The following is a 24209-nucleotide window of genomic DNA, read 5'->3' as shown; positions in this document are numbered from 1 at the left end:
TCTGGTGATCTGACTCCGAAAGTGCCTACATCTTCAAGGCTGATATAACTTCTCCTCTTTTGTGGTCCAAGCATATTTAGAATATTGTTATTCCCCCTTCTAAGGAGTTCATTGTTTAGAGGCTCTTTCATAATCAATTTCCTATTGATGATAATCTTTTTTGTCTGGTTGTTACATACCTTCAATGTGAATTCTTTGTAACTTTCAACATGAATCACCAGAGAATCTCTTCTTTTTCTGTCCTTTTGTTTTGAATTTATGGCTTTGGTTTTTCAATATGATAAAGATTTCTCTTGTGTCTAACATTTTAAGTATTATGGATATTTATGACAAGAATTGGAGCCCTCAGTGTAAAGTCATTATTCAAGCTTCTAATGTTCACATTATCAATGGAATTTGGATGGCTTGTAATCATGTCAGATTCAGAAATGGCTTTAAGCCTTGAAAGAAGATCCTCAATCAAATTCTTATTGAAGTTGCCTTCATAGGAAATATTACTTCCAAGATGGCTAGCTTATTCATTCATGACTTCACTATCATTAAGGCCTTCAATGCCAAATTGCATCCGCCCAAGGCTCCAGATATCATTGAAGTTATTTGGAAGCACCATGTGGATGTTTGGTTAAAATGTAACACATATGGCTCATTCTCCACTGATATGGCTTCGTGTGGAGGTTTGTTTAGAAAATCTTTGAGTGATTTTCTTTTCGATTTTTTAGAAAAGCTTGATTGTCCTTCCTCTATTCATGTTGAGCTTTTTGGGGTTATTAAAGTCGTTGATTATTCCTAGCATTTTGGTTGGAATAGTCTTTGAATTGAAACAAACTCTTCTTTTGTGTTTTTGGCTACTCATAAGCCTAAGCTTGTCCCTTGGAATATTAGGATCATTTGGCTTAATTGTTTAGCTAAGAATAGGCATTTTAGATTTCATTTATCTCATATATATATATATATATATATATATATATATATATATATATATATATATATATATATATATATATATATATATATATATATATATATATATATATATAAAGAAGGGAACCAATGTGCAAATTTGTAAGCATCTTTGGCTATCAATTCTACCTCGCCTATGCCTTGAGATAAGCCTCTGGATGCCCTGATTCCTTTAGTTGTTCATAACAGATTGAGGCTTTCTCATTATCATTTTGTTAATCTCTAAGAGGGTTTTGATATAATCCCCCCTCTTTTGTTTCCCTTTCCTTCTTTGAATAAAAAAACTACCAAGTTCTAATAAAACTATTAGCATCTAAGGCTTATACCAACATCATTACCCTTGCTCCACCCACGTTCTTGACCCTATTTCACATACATACTATCACCTTGATTTTCTTTCTCTATGTTTTATATCCTTTGAGAATGAGACAAAAGTGTGCTAGTAATCACATCAAGACTGATAGTGTATTTTCCGTATGTAAGAGCAATCACTAAGTGGTCATAAGAATCTGGTAACGAGCAGAGTAAGATAATCGTCTTATCTTCGTCATCAATCTTTACTTCAAGCCTCACTAGATTGATAATTATGTTGTTGAAGACATTGACAAGTTGTTGCAAATCAGATATTTCCTGCATCTTCAGACTGTAAAGTCGCTGCTTCGCGAACAACATGTTCATCAGCGTCTTGGATATATACCGACTCTCTAATCTTTCTGAAACCTCCTTCGGAGTCGCCAGGTCCAAGATATGATACGTCACCTCATCTGAAACACATCGACAAATCAATCATGCGGCCTTCTCCTTCATCTTTTCCCAATCGGTATCCTCTATGTCGTTTGGTTTTCGTCTCACACGTCGACTTCTGTAATGAAAAACTAGTATAAAAGATTAAATATTAATGAAAGTAAAAGATAATAGACGTGATCGATCTTTGTTAACATAGTTCAGCCAATGATATCTACCTCTGAGACTATAGTGTAACTATAGTTCCCTTTAATTCTAACTTAGGAATTGATTGAATTAAAATATTACAAGACGCACACGCATACACGCACGCACACACACATGCGCATGCACCCATGCAGACACTGTTAGAGCTCATTTTATCTAAAACCTTAATCTCTCGTTTTCCTTAACAAATAGTTATCTATATTCATAATTATCTCAACAATATGAGTTATACTCTCACGAATTCATAGTTATATCAAGAATCCATAATTATCTCGACAATATGAGAGATACTTTCAACAATCAATAATTATGTCAATAATCCATAACTATCTCAACAACAATATGAGTCATACCCAATAATATCGATGATTTGAAATTTAAGTTAACAAAAGAAAATAAATTTTTAAATTAACTTATTAAAAATTAAAAATTTATAATATTATGTTTTGTATAATTCTAATAGAATTTAGCTTAAGAAAACTAAGCCCACAATAAATATTGTAGTATCTAATATTCTTTAATTTCAAATAACCAAAAAAAAAAATCATCAAAGGAGTCTTATTTAAGTCATAAACTAAATATTTAAAAAGTGGTATTGTAAAAAAATATCCCCAGTCATGTCCTGAGGGGTTGTTAAGTTGTTGATAATGTATTATTGACTGGTAGTATTTAGCTGCAGAAAAGAAAACGAGTGATTGCACTTTCTTCGCATGATAATTAATTAATTAATATTTACGCCAACTCATGATGCCAATGAAATGAAAAACTACTACAGTCTACAGCTAGCTGTCAACACGGCAATATATCTCCCTGCGCACTTTCCTCTCTTTCTTCCTTCCTTTTACTAATCTATCTATAAATACAACTCCCATTTCTCTTCCACAATCATCCCTTCAACATTCATTTCAGCATCATTAGAAAATACACACCATGGCCTTTATTCTTTCCTCAACCGTCACTTTCCTCCCATCTCTATTGCTATTTCTTTCATTCATTACAGCATATGCAGCGGGGAATTTCTACCAGAATTTTGATATTACTTGGGGAGATGGTCGTGCCAACATACTCGACGACGGCCAACTTCTCACTCTTTCTCTCGACAAAGCCTCTGGTTCTGGTTTTCAATCCAAGAATGAATATCTCTTCGGCAACATTGATATGCAGCTCAAGCTTGTACCTGGAAATTCTGCAGGCACCGTCACTGCTTACTATGTATGAATGAATAACTCTTACTGCCTTCAATACTTATAGTAATATTAATACAAGTTTCAAATTCTTAAATACTTATTTTTAATGCAGTTATCTTCAAAAGGATCAAACTGGGATGAGATTGATTTTGAATTCTTGGGAAATGTAAGTGGACAACCATACATTCTTCACACCAATGTGTTCAGTCAAGGAAAAGGAAATAGAGAGCAACAGTTCTATCTATGGTTTGATCCAACTGCTGATTTCCACACCTACTCCATTCTCTGGAATCCTCACCATATTATGTATGTACTTTTTACATATTTAACACACTTTTCAATTTCATTCATTTTGAGTGTTGATTAATGATGAGCATGTGTGTATATTCATTGAATGCAGTTTTTCAGTGGATGGAACAGCTATAAGAGAATTCAAAAACATGGAATCAAAAGGAGTTGCATTTCCAAAGAATCAAGCAATGAGAATATATTCAAGTCTATGGAATGCGGATGATTGGGCAACAAGAGGTGGTCTTGTCAAGACAGATTGGAATGAAGGTCCATTCATAGCATCATATAGGAATTTCAACGCAGATGCATCCTCATCCAATGCTTGGTACTCACAACAATTGGATTCAACAAATCAAGAGAGATTGAGTTGGGTGCAAAAGAATTACATGATTTATAATTATTGCAATGACACCAAAAGATTTCCTCAAGGCCTTCCAACTGAGTGCACTGCATCCTAATAGATCTTTTTATCTTCATATTGCAACTATATGTTTCAAGATTTAATTCATTCTTTTTCTTTTTAGTTTGGAGGCCTGTTCAATTTCTTTTACTTGTAATTTGCTTCATATCAAGTCATTTCATTTATTCTTTGATACAATAAATAAATAAATATTCAAAAAACATTTGTCTTCCAAGCTCAATGTAATCTTGTAATTTTAATAGAGATTAAAATGGAAAGTTAACCATCTTCAGTTGTTTATTAATAAATTGTGATATTATATTATATATCTATATTTTAAAAATTTCTCTATTAAAGTAAAGAATTAATGAATTCCAATTCCAATTTGTATCAACCCTATCAAGTTTACATTTAAAACCAAATACAATGCTAACATAGTTTTAATCCGAGTAAAAAATCTTATTAATCATTTTTCTAAGTCCGGGAATTATATGCTTCTTCTTGATGAAGTTATTTTATCTCGCCTCTCGTATAAGGAGGTAGAACGACTTTCTGTCAGATTCATCCCCTCAGAAGCAGGTGATGTGTGTCCAAAGTTAAATAAGAATAAAAGTCTTGGCCGTTAGGTGATTTTTTGTCACTCTTATTTCGAAGGGAGATTATCCGTTGGAGCTAGCTGATTTTAGACATATTTATCTCCTTGTTTCTTTGTATAAGTTGGTGATTAAAGTCTTGGCAGATAGGTTGGCAGAGGTCATAGACACTCTTATTTCTTTGGAGCAATCAACATTAATTGATGGTAGGTATTTGGTGGATTGGATGATTGCTTTGAATGAAATGGTAGATTTGACCAGAGTCTCCAAGAGGGAGTGCTTAGTGTTTAAACTGGACTTTGAGAAGACTTAAGACTCGATTAGTTGGTAGTACTTGGACTATATCTTAAGAAGATCTGGCTTTAATATGAGATGACGTGCTTGGTTCAAAGTCTATATTTTCTAAGATAGTCTTTCTTTTTTATTAACGACTGCTTGATAGAGGAAATTAGTATCCAAATGGGTACTAATCAAGGGGACCCCCTGGCACTCTTTCTTTTCATTTTAGTGGTGGAGCGTCTTAGTGATTCTATAAAAAAAGGAATAAGCTTTGGAATGGCCCCGAAAATCAATATGCTCCATAATTTCTTTATAGTTAGGTTCCCGACCATTCAAAAACCTAGAGGCATTAACGTAGGAATGAACCATTGTATCATGGCGATATGCCTCAACAAACTCAAAATATGCCATAGAAAGCACAAAGGAGAAGGGACCAAGGTTGGGTTCTCTATTAAGGGGGCGATCCAAGATCACCCTTCCAACTCCTCCTATGTGATTTTATGCATTTATGCCAAGCTAGGGACTCTCGAGTCCACTTCCACTTTTGATATAACCCTCCCTGGACTCAAAAGTGACACTAAGGACTATGATATTGACGAAAGAGAAAATATCTACCAAATGAGCAATACCTTGAGTCTTTCAGGTCTACCATCCTCGTGGGAGATGAAGCGTCACTGATGTCATCGCCATGGGTATGCATATAATGTTTGTATGTTCATCTTTTAAGTTGGTAATTTCTAAAAGAAAATTCAAAAATTGACAATAATAGACCGGAGGAAAAGAAATGGTACATGAAATAAAAATGGAGATGTGAAGATAAATTTACAATAAAAAATCACTCAAAATGCGAGAGACCAAATGCACTACAAAATAGGAAAAGGAAAACAAACGTATGGAATAACATGTCTCTTGAGCTTAAGAAAGGATGATAAAAATTGAGAGAGAGAGAGAGAGAGAATTTACGAACATGACCTATAAGAAGAATTTGTCTTTATTTAATGGAAAAAATTGACAAATCAATGACCCACAATAAAGGAAGGTAGGAAGATGGAAATTGACACAAAGGTTTATCTCAAGATCACAACAACGCTTTAGTTCACTTAAGTACCATAAAGCACAATGTTATACCCTACCATTCGGATATAGGGCCATATGTAAGAACTATTCTGCAAAATATTTGGATGACAATACTCGCATTTAATGTGCTTGTTCTTAAGGTTATTTGTTGTAATAACCTAATTTAATTAATAGTAATTAAATTACATTATTTGAAAAAAATGGAGTGAAATTAGAGTAATTAGTAAGGAGAGAAATAAGTATAATTATAGATAAGTGAAGTTGAGCAACAATTTGTAATCAAGTGCAAAAACACGATAGAACATGATGAATTATCTTAATTTATATCAAAAATAGTTTTCATCTTTTCTTTCTTTCTTCTCAATCAAACTTTGTCTCCTACATAGTCAAAATTCGCAAATTTCAAATCTTAACCGAAATCCATGATTCAAGTATAAAGCCTCATAAATAAACTTGAATCATTATCATGGAAACTTGAATTATTATTGTAACACCCCGATAAAATAAGATAATTATTTAATTTAAGTTAATAATATATTTATTAATTTAATTAAATAATTGGAATATTATTGGATTATTATTATTGGAATAATAAAGTTGGAATATATATAAAGAGTTCCATTTGGTAAAAAGGGTTTTTCACGTGAAAAGAAGGAAGCGACTCAAAAGTGGAAAAGGGGCAGAAGAGAAGAAACTGAGAAAGGGAGAAGAAGAGGCTAGGGCTCAAGAAGAGAGTTCGCGATTGTTGAAGGTCAAAGAATCAATTGCCGGATTAACTCAGGTAAGGGGGGTTTATCGTCGTTTAATGGGTATTATGGGTTAACATGTAATGGGTAGTAATAAGCCGTTGAATTGACCCTAATTGGGATGATGAGTGCTGAAAAATTGTGATGAATAAGTTATGTTAAGGCTGTAATTGAATCTATATTTGGGTGAGTTGTGATTTTCCGAACGTGTAGCTTTTTACGGAATCGGAATCGGAGATCCGGAAGTCCTCCAACGGCGAGAAATGCGGAGAATTCTGCATTCTGCTTCGTGTTAGCGCAGGAACAGCTTTCTGTCTTGCGTTAACCGGTTAACCCAGGGTGTTAACCGGTTAACACTGTTATGAATTGTGAAATATTGCTGTCTGTCTTGCGTTAACCGGTTAACCCAGGGTGTTAACCGGTTAACACTGTTAAAATGTGCCAGGAAGCGTGTTCTGTGTTGCGTTAACCGGTTAACCCAGGGCGTTAACCGGTTAACACTGTTTGAAAGGTAGAAAAACTGATATTTTAAATATTGTGAACAATTGATGATTGGCCTATATTGGTGTATGATATAGGAGGGATCAATTTCCCGTTGTTTTGAGCAGTGTAGGTATTAGTAGAGTGTGCTAATACTGTGATTGATTATGTGGCATGACATAATATGATTCTGTGATAATTGTATTGATGATGTATGATGGTGTGCATAATGTTGTGAATATATCTATTATGTATGCTATTGTGAATGGACTGTTTATGGCTTAGAGTGTGAGCATATGTCCATTGTGGATTGTTGATGGTTGCATGCTAGGTGATTTAGTGTGCATAATATGGCCTTTATGGTGGTAGCTAATTCCCATGGTGAGGAATTAGTGAGTGAATTATTGTGGATTGTTGTTGATGTTTGCATGCTAGGTGATTTAGCGTGCATAGCATAGCCCTTGGGGTGGTAGCTAATTCCCATGGTGAGGAATTAGTGATGTGAGTCACTAGGTCTCAAATGAGTGGGACTAGTGAGCTTGGTAGCCGTATCTGGGTTTGATCGGTGAGGTTGAACTATGTGTTCACGAATAGTCGGTACCGCATGCATGGAGTCTCATTGCATAATGTATGTATGACGTATAATATGAATGGATGTATTCCAATATTATACGTGTGTTTTGTGTTTGTGTTGAATATGATTGTGATTATGAGTTGATGTTGCCGTTGCTGAATGTGTGATCTGATTAGGGTGATGAAATGTGTTAATTTACTTAGCATTACATGATATTTTATAATGCTTATTATATCGATTGAGGAACTCACCCTTACAACTATGTTTCAGGTAACGAGCAGTGATTGAGTAGAAGCTAGTGCTTGGAGTCTAGTGTAGTTCCTTAGTGGGTCATGCTCTGGTAGATGTAACATCGGGACGGGATGTTTACTTTGTTTTCAATTGTGGTTGTTGAACAGTTTTACATGTAATGTGATTACATGGTTTGCATGATTGATTAGATCTCTATCCGCTGCGAATTGTGCAATGTTTTATTTTGATTAATAAGTGAGCATGACAAACTATTTTGGTGAATGGTGTGAAGTGTCAAGTGTGACACCCTTAAATTGCATATCTACTCTGATTTATATTTTGTTGAATTAATTGATTATTGGGGTATTTTAGAAGGGTGTTACAATTATCATGGAAACTTGAAACCATTGTTGCATTTGGGCAACCATTAAAATACACCTTTAGGAACAAAATACCTCATAAATTTGTATTTAGCAATGGTATGGCCTTTCTTACAACAATAATGACAAGTCAAGTGATGATGAGAGTGACTTTCTCTATTATATTCTTTTATAACGAAATTACACTTTATGTATGGTTCATATAAAGGATTTTTGAATTTTGTTGGATCAACAACGAAAGTGACTTTTGGTTCTAAAGCCTTGCTCAATTTGGCCTTTAGAGTATTAACATTTTTTTGTCAAATGTGACAAGTTTCACAACCAAACCAAAAAAGTTAACCATCATTAATGTTATCTTTTTTAGCATCTAACATGGTTTTCTTAAGAGCTTCCATTTGTTTTTTCATTTCTAAAATTTTAATTTCATAGTATTAAAATATTCTCTTATTTGAAGTCAACCTTTTAAAAGCATCTACGACTTCACCATATAGATTCTCAAAAACAGTTTGTAATTCATAATGAGACATTTCATCAATAGGTTCATATTTAGAATGACTTACCTTTTTCTTCTTATGATGATGGATTGTGAGACAAATATTTACTTCTTCTTCACTTTCACTTGAGCTACCTTCACTTGAGGATTCATTATCACTTTTCCAAGCTATATGCTCTTATAGTCTTTCTAGACTTCTTGTATTGACCCTTATCTTTATCCTTTTTAAGTTATGGACAATTTGGCTTGTACTGTCTTGCTTTACCATAATTAAAACATGAACCATTTTACTTTCCTTTCTTATTCTCATCATGTTTTAAGGATTCAACTTGTCTTCTAAAGTTGATGAGATTGTTGTCGGAGTGCTTTACTCTATTTCTCTTAATGTAGTTATGATACCGTTTAACAAACATTCTCATTTCTTCATCATATGACTTCTCATACTAGATCCATTTTCATCAGGCTCTTTTGTTGAGGACTTGGAACTAGAAGCCACAAGATAAATTGACTTATTTTCCACCTCTTTTTCCTTGTTCTTTTATTTCGTAAATTTCTTTTAATGCTTCTCTAAGCTAATGAGCTCTTTCTCATGTTCTTCAAGCTTACCAAACAAAGTAGTAGTGATAAAAGTCAATAGGTTGTTTGCTTCCTTGATGGCGGTGACCTTAGATTGCCATTCCCTATTAAGACATCTCAAATTTTGTTAGTAGAAATATCATTGGAAATCGGCTTACCAAGTGCATTCAAACGGTTTACAAGATGAGTGAATCTCTTTTGCATATCAATAATGGTTTCATTATGCTTCATGTGAAAGAGTTCAAACTCTTGATTCTAAATATTGATTTTTGCTTGTTTGACTTTATTTGTACCTTCACGGGCAACTTGTAATGCATCCCATATAGTTTTAGCGGTTTTTCAATTAGAAACACGATAATTTTCATCGACTGCTAAAGCGGAGATTAGAATATTCCTTGTTTTCCAATCACTAGACCACTTTTTCTCATCTTTTGCATCCCATTGTGCTTTTGATTTAGGTACAACAACACCATCTGCATTGGTCATAGTTATTTCAAATGGACCATTTTGAATGACGCTCCATACTTTTCTATCAATAGAATTGATATGGATATACATGTAATCCTTCCAATAACCACAGTTCTTGCCATTGAAAAATGACACTTTATTATACGCCCTTTTGGTTTGGAAGTCATAATCTAATAAGAGAATTTGAAGCACAAGATAAACCGGTGCCTGTGATACCACTTGTTAAATGAGGGCAATGATATAGAAGGGGGGGGGGGGGGGTTGAATATATAGCCAAATAAAAATTTTCTAATTAAAAATTATGTTTTGAAAAATACTTTTCTATGGCAAGCAGAAGCGAATTCGGATCGAAACTCGTCTATTCAAACAATTATTGGTAGAACCGGATATGCGTACATACCATAGTATAAAGTATGATAAATATGATAAAAGAAAACAAGCAAGTTGAATATAATTTGTTTAAATATAAACCACACTAAGATAAACGATTTTCAATGAAATGTAAAAACAAACTTGACTAAGGAGTTTTATCAAACACTTAGTGTGTAATTAAATTATCGAACATTTGGTGTGCAATATGTAAAGCTTAATTCTCTTTGTGTTGAATGTATAACAAATCAATTGCAATTGTTTAGATGACAATAGTTTCACAAAAACAATTTCAAACACCTCAACACAACCAAAAATTTTAGCAAATCAAAATACGCATTACGTGTTATCAAAATGTAAAAAGAGATTGAGAGAGAGAGAGAGAGAGAGAGAGAGAGAGAACACAAAGACTTGTTTAGGCAGTTTCCAAATTATCCTCATTATGGGTACGCCTGCCCTTAATTCGAAATCAAATTGAGATATTATAATTAACCTTTGTAATAGCAGTTTACAAGAGAAGTGGTAGAAATTCAAACTCCAAACCTTATGTTTTATGTTGATCAGAGCTCTTTCTCTTCCCTTGATCTTAGCAAGATTAAGTCACACAAGATCTCCAATTTGATCCTCCGGTTACCACTATTCCTTTGACCGAACCTCCATCCTTAAAATCTTTCACTCAACTGAAACCAAATTGTGATATCTTGCCTCAAGCCTTTCAATTGATCCTCTGGTTACCTTTACTTCTTTGCAAAACCTCTAAATCAACCCTTAATCTTGGAGTAAAAACCCTAACGGTTTTATCAATGAATCCCCCAAAGAAAAAATCAACCCAATTTGATTACACCAACTTAAATTGGACCTTATCAATCTTATATTAATGACAAACAACAAAAATGATTATGTGTAGTTGTTGAATGCATGCAAAGAAAGGTTGAAGATTATGAGAATTATTTGTATCTTTTAGGTTTTAATGTTGAGAAATGATGCATGAATTCATATTTATATGTATGTGTGTGTAAAAGAAATCACAAACAAAACAGATTATTTTTTGCCAAAATTGCAAGTTTTGAAAATATTGAATCAATACATGTATTTGCTCAAAACAAAATGTATTGTCTCTAAATTCAAATGAGTCAATACATAAGACTAATGAGTCAATACAAATCCCCAATGAGTCAATACATCAAAGGTAAAAAAATCTGCTAAAATAAATTACTTCAGTTTGAGTCGACTAATTCACGCTATGTATCGACTCAATCGCGCTATGTATCGACTTGGGCATAACTGTTTAGTTGAAAATGCTTTCAGTTTGAGTCGATTCCAATCATGGAAGAGTCGACTCAATCACATCTCGTATCGACTCATTCGTTCTTTGTATCGATACATACAAGGAAGAACAACTTTCTTTGAAAATCCACTAAGTATGTATCGACTCATCTTGGACTATATTGACTCATTGACTATTTTTTCATGAAAAATCACATGTTTTGTATGATATTGCCTATTGAATCTAATTCTACATGTCTTATAATGATGATGCATATATACACAAAGGTGGTAAGGTCTAATAAATACAAAGATAATAACAATAAACTTGAGAGTCATTTACTTTATTGAAAAAACTATGTTACATATCAAATTACATTCATAAGATTCAATTATTATGCATTAAAATAAAATAATTCATAAGTAAGAACTCGATAAAGATTTTTGTTTTTTAATGAACAAATTTCACTTCACCTAAACTAAACTAAGAACAAGAAACCAAACAATTATAAAATTTTCTTTGACGGTTAAAGTTTCACGCGAATCACTGATTAATGAGTTGTCAATTCTTAATCGTTGTTACTTTATAAATAGACGATAAAGATTCGTTTCTTAATTTCTTTTATTAAATTGGACAAAAAAATCCCTCTCGATTACCAGCTCAACTAAGGGACTAGGCCATACATAAAAAAAAAGGCGCTAAAATAGTTTTCTCCTTGTTTGCTAGCTCAACCGAGGAAATATGCCATATAAAAAGTAAATAAATAAAAGACGCTAAAATGTGTTTTTTTTTAAATAACCACTATTTTCAAAAAAAATTCAAAATAACCAATATTTCAAAAAAAAATCCAAAATAATCATCTGACAAAACAGATTCACCAGATGAACTGACACATCAATTTTACAACAAGAGGAGACGCCAGCATCACTGGCGCATGCTTTGGAAGCATTTAAAGGTGGCGCCAAGTGAGCTGGCGTCTATGTTTGGGGTTTGGTGTATGCGTCAATTCATCTGACGCATACACCTTTGTATTATTTATTTATTTTTAATTTTAATTTTTTTTATAATAAATAATGAAATATAATATTAAAAAAAAATATTCATGATATAATAAAAGTTACAAGGGATTGACAAAAATTTAATGACCGACCCGATCGAAACGTCCCCATGTTCCACATCCAGGTACGTTAGTTTTATTTCTTACTTATGTTTTATTAGGACCCAAAGCGATTTCGATGTCGTGTACATGAATATGTACCCCACGATCCTTTGATATAACCATATATTAGAGGATGTGGATTTGGAAATCTCCTCAACATAATCTCGTACTCGGTGGACTACAAAATTATTCTTGCTTTGTTAGAGAGATGGAGATCGATGTGGAACAGGGGGACGTTTCCATCGGACCGGTCATTAATTTTTTTTTAAATCCCATGTAACTTTTATTATATCATAAATATTTTTTTTTAATATTATATTTCATTATTTATTAAAAAAATTAAAATTTTAAAAAAAATAATACAAAGGTTTATGCGCCAAATGAATTGGCGCATACACCAAAGTCCAAACATAGGCGCCAGCTCACTTGGCGCCACCATTAAATGCTTATAAAGCATGCGTCAGTGATACTGACGCCTCCTCTTATTTCAAAATGGATGCGCCAGTGCATCTGATGCATCTGTTTTGAAAGGTGGCTATTTTGGAAAAAAAATTGAAATATTGTTTATTTTGGATTTTTTTTTTAAATAGTCGTTATTTTTTAAAAAAAATCCTAAAATGTTGCTGGGATTTGAAGGGAGATTGTTCAAAACTTTTCTCTCGATTGCCAGCTCAACTGAGGGAATAGGTCATAAACTAAAATTTTATTTAAAAAACGCTAAAATGCAATTGCTGAGATTCAAAGGTGTGTCTCCTTAAGACTTTTTTTCCTACCTAGCTAGGTCAACCGAGGGAATAAGTCATAAAATATAAAAATAAATAAAAGATTCTAAAACGCATTTGTTGAATGTCAAAAGGGGTTTTTGATTAATACTTTTCTCCCCGTTTGAGTTTTTTTAATTAAATTGTGGCACGCCTATGGTTTATACCTCGGTTGATTGTTGAATGAGTTGAAAACTTTGTTTTAGAATTTATTATTTGTTGTAGTGTATGTATGGAAGTTCACATCGTTATGATACAAAATATTTCTATATATCAGACATGAATATATTTTGTAATTTTAAAAGTATCTTGTATCAATTATGTATATGCCACTTAAAATTCTATAGACATTCATTTAGGATGTTATAACTGCTCTCATTCTCAAACATTTTCAATTCTACGAGGTAAGAACTTGTCACAAAGACTACAATCGAGGAGGATTACAACCCAGTACTCTAAAAAGTTTCTCCATTTCTGCCTAATGATAGATCTTGGGGCATTTGTTTAGAGTCAACCACGAAACCAAGGAAAGTCAATCATGATAAGACGTGGATGGCTCAAGGTACTCGCAACCATGGAACCTGCATTCGATCCTCACCCTCAACAATCGTCCACCATTAGATTTAATCAATTATCCTCGGCCTAAGACGCTAGATCACATAGGGGCATTTTTAACCGTTCACACTATATAAAATCCAACACGTACAATTTCAAGTACTCTCTCATTATACCTTAAACTACTTTGTCATTCATTTGCTGATTTAGACGTTGAAGTGCTAGCTTTCCAAATTTTCCTCCATTCAAAAACTGACTTCACCACATCAAAACTTCGTTTCATTCAATCTCCACGTATTTTTAGTTTTAGTTCAAAACAGATTCAAAAGTTATACATTCTAACATAACTAAAATAAACTTTAAAAATTGTCATACAAATTTTTAGTTTTTCATCATAAAACAAATAATCTAAGAGATTTATCATTTATTACAAGTTTATTAAGTTGCAAAATTACTAGTACAATTACAACAAAGCAAAAACTATCCTGAGTGAAATTTATCTAGTATAGGAATGTTAAGTAGAAACACACCAATGTTTTTCTTACTAGAGCATAGAAATTCTTTTAAAATGTTATAGAGAATTCCTGCTGGATTTAGTCAGCGGTCAGTGGCGGTGTGGATATTTATTGAGAACTAAGATCCCACATAAAAATTTGGAACCAACTTTCCATTTTATATAGCAATAAAAAAGTAATCGCGCCTAACTAACCACTTTTCCTACTTTCAGTCTAATATGTTTGGTTGATAGCAATAAAATACTCACACCCACTTGCAAATGTTTTATTATATATTTAAGATTCTATTTGGTAAAATTAGTTAATAATTACTAGCCGACTTAATTTGAATGTTTTATATTAATTTATTATTATAAAATAATTAAAAAATATTTAAATTAAAAAACTAGTGATTTTATTATTTTATTATTTTATTATATTATATAATTAAATTATTTTGTATTTAATAAAAATAAATGTATTAAAAAATATTCAAAATATTGATGAAGACTATAATTGATATTGGTCTTTGTTATGAAAAGTTGGTTAAGGAATTTATTGTGAACATGTCACCTAATGGCAATATTGAAGGAAGTTAGGAGTATATGAAGGTTTGTGTTAGAGGGAAGTGTGTGAACTTTTCACCCTCCATTATTAATAAGTATCTGGAAAGAAGCAAGTCATCGGGATCTAAAAAAATTCCCTTCATTGATAAGATTGCAAAAGAAATAACTGTTAGGCAAGTGAAGTAATGGCCCAACAATGAGTTATTCTTTTGTGGAAAATTGAGTGTGAAGTTTTCTATTCTAAATAGGATTAGTGCATCTAATTAGATACCTACAAATCACAACTCCAGTATAACCATTACTTTGGCTAAACTAATCTTCATAATAGGAACCAAAGCAAAGCTGAAATTTAAAGAGTATATTTTTTAACAAACTATGAAGCACGCTGATTCCTTTATTGTGAAGTTACCTATAGTTTTTCCTTGCTTAATCACCAAAACTATCTTGAATCAACACCCTGAAGTTTGGCATCCTCAAGAAACTCCAAACAGAAAGGTCGGGCCTCTAACCCTTGATAAGAAACTGTTTGTGGGGACCCATGTCCCAGACATTGTGGTGACAATGCACCAAGGTCAATCTGCTTTTGGGAATTCTTCTCCTATAAATATATGTTTCTTGAACTAATTGAAGTCTCAAAGGCTCTGCAAGAGACAATTACTGCAAGTACCATAAGGAAGAGGAATATGGATGAATGAATCAAAATGCTGATCAAGGAGAAAGAAGTTGAGGATGAAGAAATAACTAACAATAAAGAGGAAGAGGAAGAACAATATGCTAGTGATGGAAAAGTTGGCAACTCATAATCCTCAATTGAAGAAGAAGAATTCAACTCTAAAGACTAAAGTCATCAAACTGAATATGCTTTGAAGTTTTTTTTCCCTTTGATTTTAGGCTTGTTTTTTATGGTTCTGTAATAACTATGACTTATGCACCTTAACCATGGATCTTACTTCTCAAACTTTCTTACTCATCTGTGTTAATGGTTCTACTTTATGGCCTTCTAGTTTTGTTTTCATGAATTTTGGTGTGTTCTCTGGTTTCTCTAATTTTATTTTTTCCATACCTTTGCCAAATTATGGCAAAATGAAGAAATAATGGCGTGTATGTGATGTAGTATTGTTTAGTTGTATGCTAAAATGTTGGAGCATCTAGCCTTCAACTATGAGCATGTGTAACGGTGTGTTCTAAGTGACATGACTAACCTGCCTGACTACTGATTGTGATTGTGTGCATGTCAATGAGAGCATCATGTGTCTGTTTTGAGTGTCTAACAACCACTTTACTTATGCGCTTTTCTGATGTTGTTGTTTGCTCTATTTGTTCTGTTTGTGATTTGCTTATGTTGCTTAGTTTGTAAGATGTACTCATACATATATTGTAAATTTATGAAATAGTTGTTTTGCTAAAAGGGGATATTGTTGTTTCTTTTGATTTGATGTATTATGCAAAACAATATGGTTTGTATAAGATATTTTGGTGACATTGAACAAGGGTTGTTCATCTAAGGCACTTTTTACTAATTCTATTGATAGAGAATTTCATTTCTTGGGTTGGAAGCCTTTGCTTTACGATTTATTATATATTTATATTATTAATTAAATTTTGAGTTAAGAGGTTGAACACATTGGCTTAGGCATCTAGTCCAACATTTGTCCCCCTAAAAAAGAATTTCAATTGACATTAGAGCAAACACTCTATTATGTTTATGTGAGCTCTATGGAAGATATTTTTTGCTCAGATGGACATCACTAAGGATGAAGGATCAATCAATAAACCACATGTCTTGGAGGACACCAACTATGATTATTGAAAATCCAAGATGGTTGTTTGTCTCAAATCCATGGACAACAAAATATGGAAGGTTCTTATAAAAGGTTGGAAACACCTCGTGATTACCTCCCAAGATGGAACATCAATCTTAAAGTCTGAAGCATATTGGACTAATGCAGAAGATGATGAAACACTTGGAAACTCCAAGGCCTTGAATGCTAATTTCAATGATGTCAACAAGAATATGTTTAGATTGATCAATACATGTACTGAAGCCAAAGAAGCGTGTGGGATTCTTAAAACTGCACTTGAAGGCACATTCAAGGTTCTAGCTCCTCAAAACAAAGTTTGAGAATCTGAGAATGAATGAAGATGACTTTATCTCTAACTTTAACATTAGGTTGTGTCACATTGCCAACACTTCTTTTGCATTAAGAGAGAAGATGTCTGAAGAAAAGCTGGCAAGAAAAATCATCAGATATCTATCCATGAAGTTTGATATGAAGATTAAAACTATTGAAGAAGCTAAAGACTTAAACAACATTAAAATGCATGAACTCATTAGATCCTTACAAATCTTCGAAATGAAAATAAATGAGAGAAATGAAAAGAAAAATATGAATATTACATCTGATCTAACATTAATCTCCCTATACCAGAATTTCAAGAATAGTTTATATACAATAGACACTCATCAATCCAACAAAATGGTTTTTCTAGATGATAAAATCTTGACAAAATGGTTGATAAAATGAAGATTTTCGAATGATATTTTAGCATTGATATTAGGTGTGGAGCGCCTATTAAAACACGGTCTTCTATATAAATAATATTTGTGCCAACTCATGATGGAATGAAAAAACTATACTACAGCTGTACACGGCAACATATCCGACTGCACTTTCCTCTATTCGTTCCTTCCTTCTACTTCTATACTATATAAATACAACTCCCACTTCTCTGCAACCATCATCGCTTCAACTTCTCTGCCATCATTTTCATACACCTTCAATTCAAATAGTTTCCATGGCCTTTATTCATTCTTCAACCGTCACTTTCCTCCCATCTCTATTGCTATTTCTTTCATTCATTACAGCATATGCAGCGGGGAATTTCTACCAGAATTTTGATATTACTTGGGGAGATGGTCGTGCCAACATACTCGACAATGGCCAACTTCTCACTCTTTCTCTCGACAAAGCCTCTGGTTCTGGATTTCAATCCAAGAATGAATATCTCTTCGGCAACATTGATATGCAGCTCAAGCTTGTACCTGGAAATTCTGCAGGCACCGTCACTGCTTACTATGTATGAACGAATAACTCTTATTGTCTTTAATATTTATAGTAATATTAATACAAGTTTCAAATTCCTAATTACTTATTTTTAATGCAGTTATCTTCAAAAGGATCAAACTGGGATGAGATTGATTTTGAATTCTTGGGAAATGTAAGTGGACAACCATACATTCTTCATACCAATGTGTTCAGTCAAGGAAAAGGAAATAGAGAGCAACAGTTCTATCTATGGTTTGATCCAACTGCTGATTTCCACACCTATTCCATTCTCTGGAATCCTCACCATATTATGTATGTACTTTTTACATATTTGATAGTCTTTTCAATTTCATTCATTTTGAGTGTTGATTAATGATGAGCATGTGTGTATATTCACTGAATGCAGTTTTTCAGTGGATGGAACAGCTATAAGAGAATTCAAGAACATGGAATCAAAAGGAGTTGCATTTCCAAAGAATCAAGCAATGAGAATATATTCAAGTCTATGGAATGCGGATGATTGGGCAACAAGAGGAGGTCTTGTGAAAACAGATTGGAATGAAGGTCCATTCATAGCATCATACAGAAATTTCAATGCAGATGCTTCATCGTCCAATGCTTGGTATTCCCAACAGTTGGATTCAACAAGTAAAGAGAGATTGAGTTGGGTTCAAAAGAATTACATGATTTATAATTATTGCAATGACACCAAAAGATTTCCTCAAGGCCTTCCAACTGAGTGCACTGCATCCTAATCAATCTCTCTATTTTCATATTGCAACTATATGTTTCTTAAGATTTAATTCATTCTTTTTCTTTTTAGTTTGGCCTATTCAATTTCTTTTACTTGTAATTTTCTTCTTATTAATTCATTTCATTTATTCTTTGATACAATAAATAAATAAAATATTCAATTTTTTTTGTCTTTCAAGCTAAATATATGTAATCTTGTAATTTTAATATAATCTTGTAATTTTAATAGTTTAAAGTGAAAAGTTAACCATTTTCAATTGTTTATTAATAAATTGTGATATTATATTATATTTCTATATTTTAGTATTTTATGTATTAAAGTGTAGATTAATGAATTCCAATTCCAATTTGTATCAATACTATCAAGTTTACCTTTAAAACCAAATACAATGCTAGCATAGTTTTAATCCGAGTAAAAAGCCTTATTACACCCCCTATCAATTATCTCATGTCATATCGATGCAAATGGAATATAACCTCGGTTACACAAGCTAGGCAACGAAGACGACAAATGAAAATCTGACATTTTATTCTTCGATTTTTAAATAATTGATGGCGAAAATGACGTTGATTTTGTTCGATCCCCAACAACTGTAATTTTTTTTATTTTCAAAATTGTGCAACTTTAATTTTAAAGTATTTTTTTTCCGTTTTATTCTATTAAGTTTCAAAGTTGTTGACAAATTATAAATCTTCATCATTATCAACAACAACACCAATAACAACTACAAAAACAAAATCAATAGAATCCATAAATATTAAATCTCAACAACAAAAACCACAACAATAACAACAACAAAATTCATAGAATTTTTAAATGTTAAATCTTAACAATAACAACAACAAGTAAACAATATCAATAAAATCATTAAATATAAAATTTCAGCAACAACGACAACAATATTAAATACTTTACTTGATACAATTACAACTAATATTAGTAAGTTACTTTCGTATTTTTCTAACTAATATTAAACATTTTTAACAAACGAATTACTATAGATAAGATTACATTAAGAAATCTACCTTGAAATATTTTCTTACTCTTGCTTTTATTATCATTGTTTTGAATATGTTAAGTTTAAATTTCAGCACTTCGCATCCAAGATGGATAGTGGTGGAATTCACGTTTTGATTGGCTATTGATAGTTTCACGCATATCACTAATGTTTCATGTGGATTGATGAGTTGACAATATCTTGACCATTGTTACTTTATAAATGGACGACGAATATTCGTTACTTGATTTTTTCATCAAATTAGTCATAAATAAAAAATAAAAAAAATAAAATCTGCTACTTTACCCCTCGGTTTCTAGTAAAACCGAGGTAATATATCATAGAAAAAATTTTATAAATTAAAAGGTGATAAAATATAGTTGTTAGGATTCGAAGGTGTGTCTTCTAAATGCTTTACCCCTCGATTTCCAACTCAACTGAGGTAATAGGTCATAATTTATAAATAAAAAATTAAAATGTGCTAAATTTAGTTGTTGAGATTCGAAGACGTGTCCTCTAAATACTTTACCTCTCGATCGCCAACTCAACCGAGAGAATATATGGTATTTTTAAAAATAAAATAAAATGTGACGCGTCTATGGTTTATACCTCGATTTTTTGTTGGATGAAGTGAAAGTTTTGTCATAAAATATATTATTTGTAGTCGCGTTAATCATCTTACTAAGTAAGAGGAATTATAGGCCTCTTCTTTATAAGATTATTTTACCTTGCCTCTCGTCTAAGGAGGCCGAGTGACTGTCATACCCTAATTTTTACCCCTAAGATTCCATCTCATTTTCATCATTTACATAACATCAAACATCTCATGTGTGTGTCTTTTATGCATTACCAACCTTATGAAAATAAATAAAAAAATATGTTTTGTCTTGTTTGATTCTTTCACAAGGTAGGTGTGTTGGTTTAAGAAGCTCAAGTGATTGACTGCTCAAGATTATGGATATTTCTCAGTAATTCAAGCTTGCCATTCATTCAAAATAGTCAAGTGATTTCCATTCATCATAATCAAGTTCAAGATTGCATCCATTCAAGATCAACAAGTTCCAAATTCATCTGATGCCTAAATTAGAGTTTTGATCAAGATTGCTCTGATGTTGGCTTTTTGGCCACGACATGATCTAATGGTATGAAATATGATTCAAGGTCCTCAAGTGCTTCATTATGATCCATTCATGTGCTTCAATTGTATAAATAAGTTTGATTCATTGATCATTGAAGATTTAGAATTCATCTGATGAAAATTCAACAGCTCAAGGTAAAAGATTGACTTTTGAGATTTTTTGGTCAACCATGGGTTTCTCAAGTCAAGAATCATGAAAATATGGTTGATGAATACATTTGATCAAGTTAAATCAATAAAATCAAGAAAAAGTTCAAGAATGTAAATCTAGGGATTTCAAATTTTCTCTAAGTTATGAAATTGCATGTTTATGAAGCCCACTTTACAAATTTGTAACTTCTTCCTCAAACCATCATTTTTCATACTCAAAGTATGTACTTATAGGTTATGTTCCATAATTCAACTTTTTAGAAATAATGAACCAAATATCTCATATGGATTGGAAGGTATGAAGTGATGAAGATGAGATCTCAAAGTTGTAAAATTGTTTAGCAGTTAAGATTGTCAAAGTTGATGGCCAATTATCTCCATGATCCAAGATGAATCTCTAAATGTCCAACATTAAAGTTGTAGAGGATGGGAAAATCTTCCCAAAGAGCCCATTGGCATGAATTTATCACACTTGAGCTAGGAGTTTCGAAGAAGGAAAGTCACCATGTTAGGCCAAATTGAAAGTCCATCTTCATGTCAAGTTTCATGTTCAAACCAAAGTCAAACCTCAAGATCTTGCTTTACAGCCTATGATGCTTCTAATTCTCAGCATAATAAGTATTTTACATAAACCATTGATGCATTACACAAGGGCTCAAACCATTATCCAAACAACATACCATTCATGGATCATTTTGCCATAAAACTTCATTGCCATTTCCATAAAGATCACTTTTCTCAATCACTTTTTCTTGGAGATTTGTAAATAGATATTTCTTTGATCTCACTCTATCTAAACACCATAAGCAAAAGCACTTTTGTACTTTTCACCATTTTTATAGATTTGATCCAAAGTCCATTAAACAATACCAATAACCACTGCACTAAATCTGAATTCGTTCACTATAAAAGGATGCCTCATTGCAATGCTCCAACAAAAAAATTCATCATCAAGCAAGAAAGAACATTGAATCATTCTTGCACTCTTTCCATATTTTCACTCAAGGAAGCTAGAGGGATCATTATTTCTCATCTGGAAGTGCTTTTGAAGGTGTAACGGACACACTTCGTTAGGTAAAAAAAGCTCATTTGAGCTCCCTCATAAGAGCATCATTTCCACTCATTCTTGTTACCATTATATTTGTTTTGAACATGAACTCCCTCATAAAAATAATATTTATTTTGTTATTTAGTTTTTAATTTTATATTAAAAAATAAAATAAAAACTTTATTATTTATTCCTTTTTATTTTTCATTTAAGTATGCTTTGATTCAATTTTTTCCATAATTAATTTGCTCCCATTTTGATCCATATGTGTTGAACACCTTGATTATAATTGGATTTAGACTTGATGATAACTTGTTTATTTGATTTGTGCTTGAATTACATGGACGTTTATGGTTGATAACTTGTTTTGAACCCTAATGACTTGAACTCTTGTATGAGGTGAACTTTTGTCATAAAATGATACTTTGATGTGCTTTGAACTTGTTTCTAAACATTGCTTTAGTCTTGATGCATGGAATAATTGTTCAAGATTTAACATGCTTGTATGCTCCTTATAGGTCCACTTTTAAAATGCATCAACCATTGCTTTACATGTCTTGTGATTGATATCATGATATATCTTGCTTGATGTTTAGACTTGATGAACTTTGAAAAATTATTCTTGAGGAATTTTTGCTTGTATTCTTGTATGATCCATGTGTTATTAACTATTCTTTATGCCATGCCTTTTGCTCTATTTTTTATTGATGGCTTTGATTGGTGTCTTAAGATGTTTAAGCTTGATACATGGTAGTGATTTTGTTCATATGCTCGCTTAGTGCATATTGTTAATCCATGATATTTCTTGAATGACACTTGTGCTTATGTTTCAATCCAAGGTAAAGGGATTATATTTGACATATTTTCATATGCTTATTCATTGCGTGTGTTTGTAGCTTCATTTATCCACCTTATGCCCTTTAGCCTCTTCTAAACCCTAGTCCAATCTTAGAATTTTTCAAACTCGAACTTATTTCATAAAAAAACCTTGACTTTAGGTCATTGAATTTTCAAACTTTCTTTCTTCAAAAACACTTTAAGTATATAAAGTTCTTTCTATAAGACTAAAAAACACAAATCTCATTCAAAACTTTTGCCACTTGGCATTTTTTTTCTCATTTTAAACCCTTTCTCAAAAGAGACTAGACATGAATCATCTTTATAGTTGAGATATAAATATCCTACCCCATAGTAATGATTGAAATTGATGTTGATTCGTTTCCATATGAAGGAATTAATGGCATACTTGTAGATTATATATCTAAGTTGGAGCATTTCCTTCATAATGATGCAAAGATCCATCTTCTCATATTTGTGATGGTTTAAATGAGTATTCTCCTTAAGATGACAACTTCTCTCTTCTTATAAAATCAACTAAACCAACCCTTTTGTTATTTGTAACCCGAACTACGGGATTTTGATCCTTCATTGGTACGTAGGCACAAAATTTGATGTCTTTTCAAATCAAAAAGCAATAAAACACATTTATCTTCTCATCTCCTCAATCTTTAGCAAACAACAATAACCAACACAAATATCTCAAGAGGTTCCTATATGATACTATAGATGATTAGGGTGACAATACCTTCCTTTTTCATAACAAATCCCCAGATCTTCAATCTCTTTATTGCACTATTTTGCATTGCATATTTATGGGTTATTTGATATTTTCCTCTTCCCTTGGATAAATTAAAGTTCGATGGTGACATTTTATTTTGCGAGTCAAGTTAACCTAATAGCTTCGTCTTTGATTCTCACAGCGATAGAAATGACGACTTTATTGGGGACATCTCCAAGAGGGTTAAACCTATATTGTATATATTTGTGTTATTATATTATTTGATATATCGTTTGGGTTTCTTTTGGTGATTCATATATGGTGAGATATGTCATAACCCGTACTTGAGTACATATATAAGATAGAAGGGTGGTATTGTCGAGAAAGCTTGGGTGGAGTAATCCCGAACAAGCTGACTTGATAATCTCCCACTCAGTGGAAGCCCCTTTGAGGGTAGTCTTTGTTAAACCAGTAATCATGAAAGCATTGCTATTTTTGAACTGGGAGCCTGAAAAACTAAGGACTTTAGTATACCTTTACCCCACTTGGAATTTTAGGACGAAGTGCGATGGCTATGAAGGTGTAAAACTGAAATAGTTGATACGTGATGCTACACTCAGACAAGGTTCTCTTGAGAATATTATTGATTCCCGAGTAATC

General features: G+C 32.4%; 2 protein-coding genes across 2 annotated transcripts; both read left to right on the top strand.

Moving 5' to 3' along the window:
• The first annotated feature begins 2790 nt into the window (after positions 1-2790).
• Positions 2791-4113, top strand: LOC127138541 (probable xyloglucan endotransglucosylase/hydrolase protein 23). Its single transcript, XM_051065011.1, has 3 exons — positions 2791-3123; positions 3211-3404; positions 3499-4113. Exons 1-3 carry the CDS (start codon positions 2842-2844, stop codon positions 3845-3847), a joined length of 825 nt encoding a protein of 274 aa, XP_050920968.1. The 5' UTR covers positions 2791-2841; the 3' UTR covers positions 3848-4113.
• A 13470-nt stretch (positions 4114-17583) lies between these two features.
• Positions 17584-18835, top strand: LOC127138542 (probable xyloglucan endotransglucosylase/hydrolase protein 23). Its single transcript, XM_051065012.1, has 3 exons — positions 17584-17935; positions 18023-18216; positions 18311-18835. Exons 1-3 carry the CDS (start codon positions 17654-17656, stop codon positions 18657-18659), a joined length of 825 nt encoding a protein of 274 aa, XP_050920969.1. The 5' UTR covers positions 17584-17653; the 3' UTR covers positions 18660-18835.
• The last annotated feature ends 5374 nt before the right edge of the window (positions 18836-24209 follow it).

Source organism: Lathyrus oleraceus, chromosome 4 (assembly GCF_024323335.1).
Source record: "Lathyrus oleraceus cultivar Zhongwan6 chromosome 4, CAAS_Psat_ZW6_1.0, whole genome shotgun sequence".
NCBI lineage: Eukaryota > Viridiplantae > Streptophyta > Magnoliopsida > Fabales > Fabaceae > Lathyrus > Lathyrus oleraceus.
The sequence above is the reverse complement of the archived record's forward strand: the minus strand, read 5'-3'. Positions and strand labels throughout refer to the sequence as shown.

What these genes read in the sequence shown, in the direction of transcription:
- LOC127138542 (XM_051065012.1), top strand. Translation starts at nt 17,654, where the DNA reads ATGGCCTTTATTCATTCTTCAACCGTCACTTTCCTCCCATCTCTATTG. An exon ending in GCACCGTCACTGCTTACTAT is followed by an intron (nt 17,936 to 18,022) that starts GTATGAACGAAT and finishes TTTTTAATGCAG; the next exon opens with TTATCTTCAAAAGGATCAAA. An exon ending in TGGAATCCTCACCATATTAT is followed by an intron (nt 18,217 to 18,310) that starts GTATGTACTTTT and finishes CACTGAATGCAG; the next exon opens with TTTTTCAGTGGATGGAACAG.
- LOC127138541 (XM_051065011.1), top strand. Translation starts at nt 2,842, where the DNA reads ATGGCCTTTATTCTTTCCTCAACCGTCACTTTCCTCCCATCTCTATTG. An exon ending in GCACCGTCACTGCTTACTAT is followed by an intron (nt 3,124 to 3,210) that starts GTATGAATGAAT and finishes TTTTTAATGCAG; the next exon opens with TTATCTTCAAAAGGATCAAA. An exon ending in TGGAATCCTCACCATATTAT is followed by an intron (nt 3,405 to 3,498) that starts GTATGTACTTTT and finishes CATTGAATGCAG; the next exon opens with TTTTTCAGTGGATGGAACAG.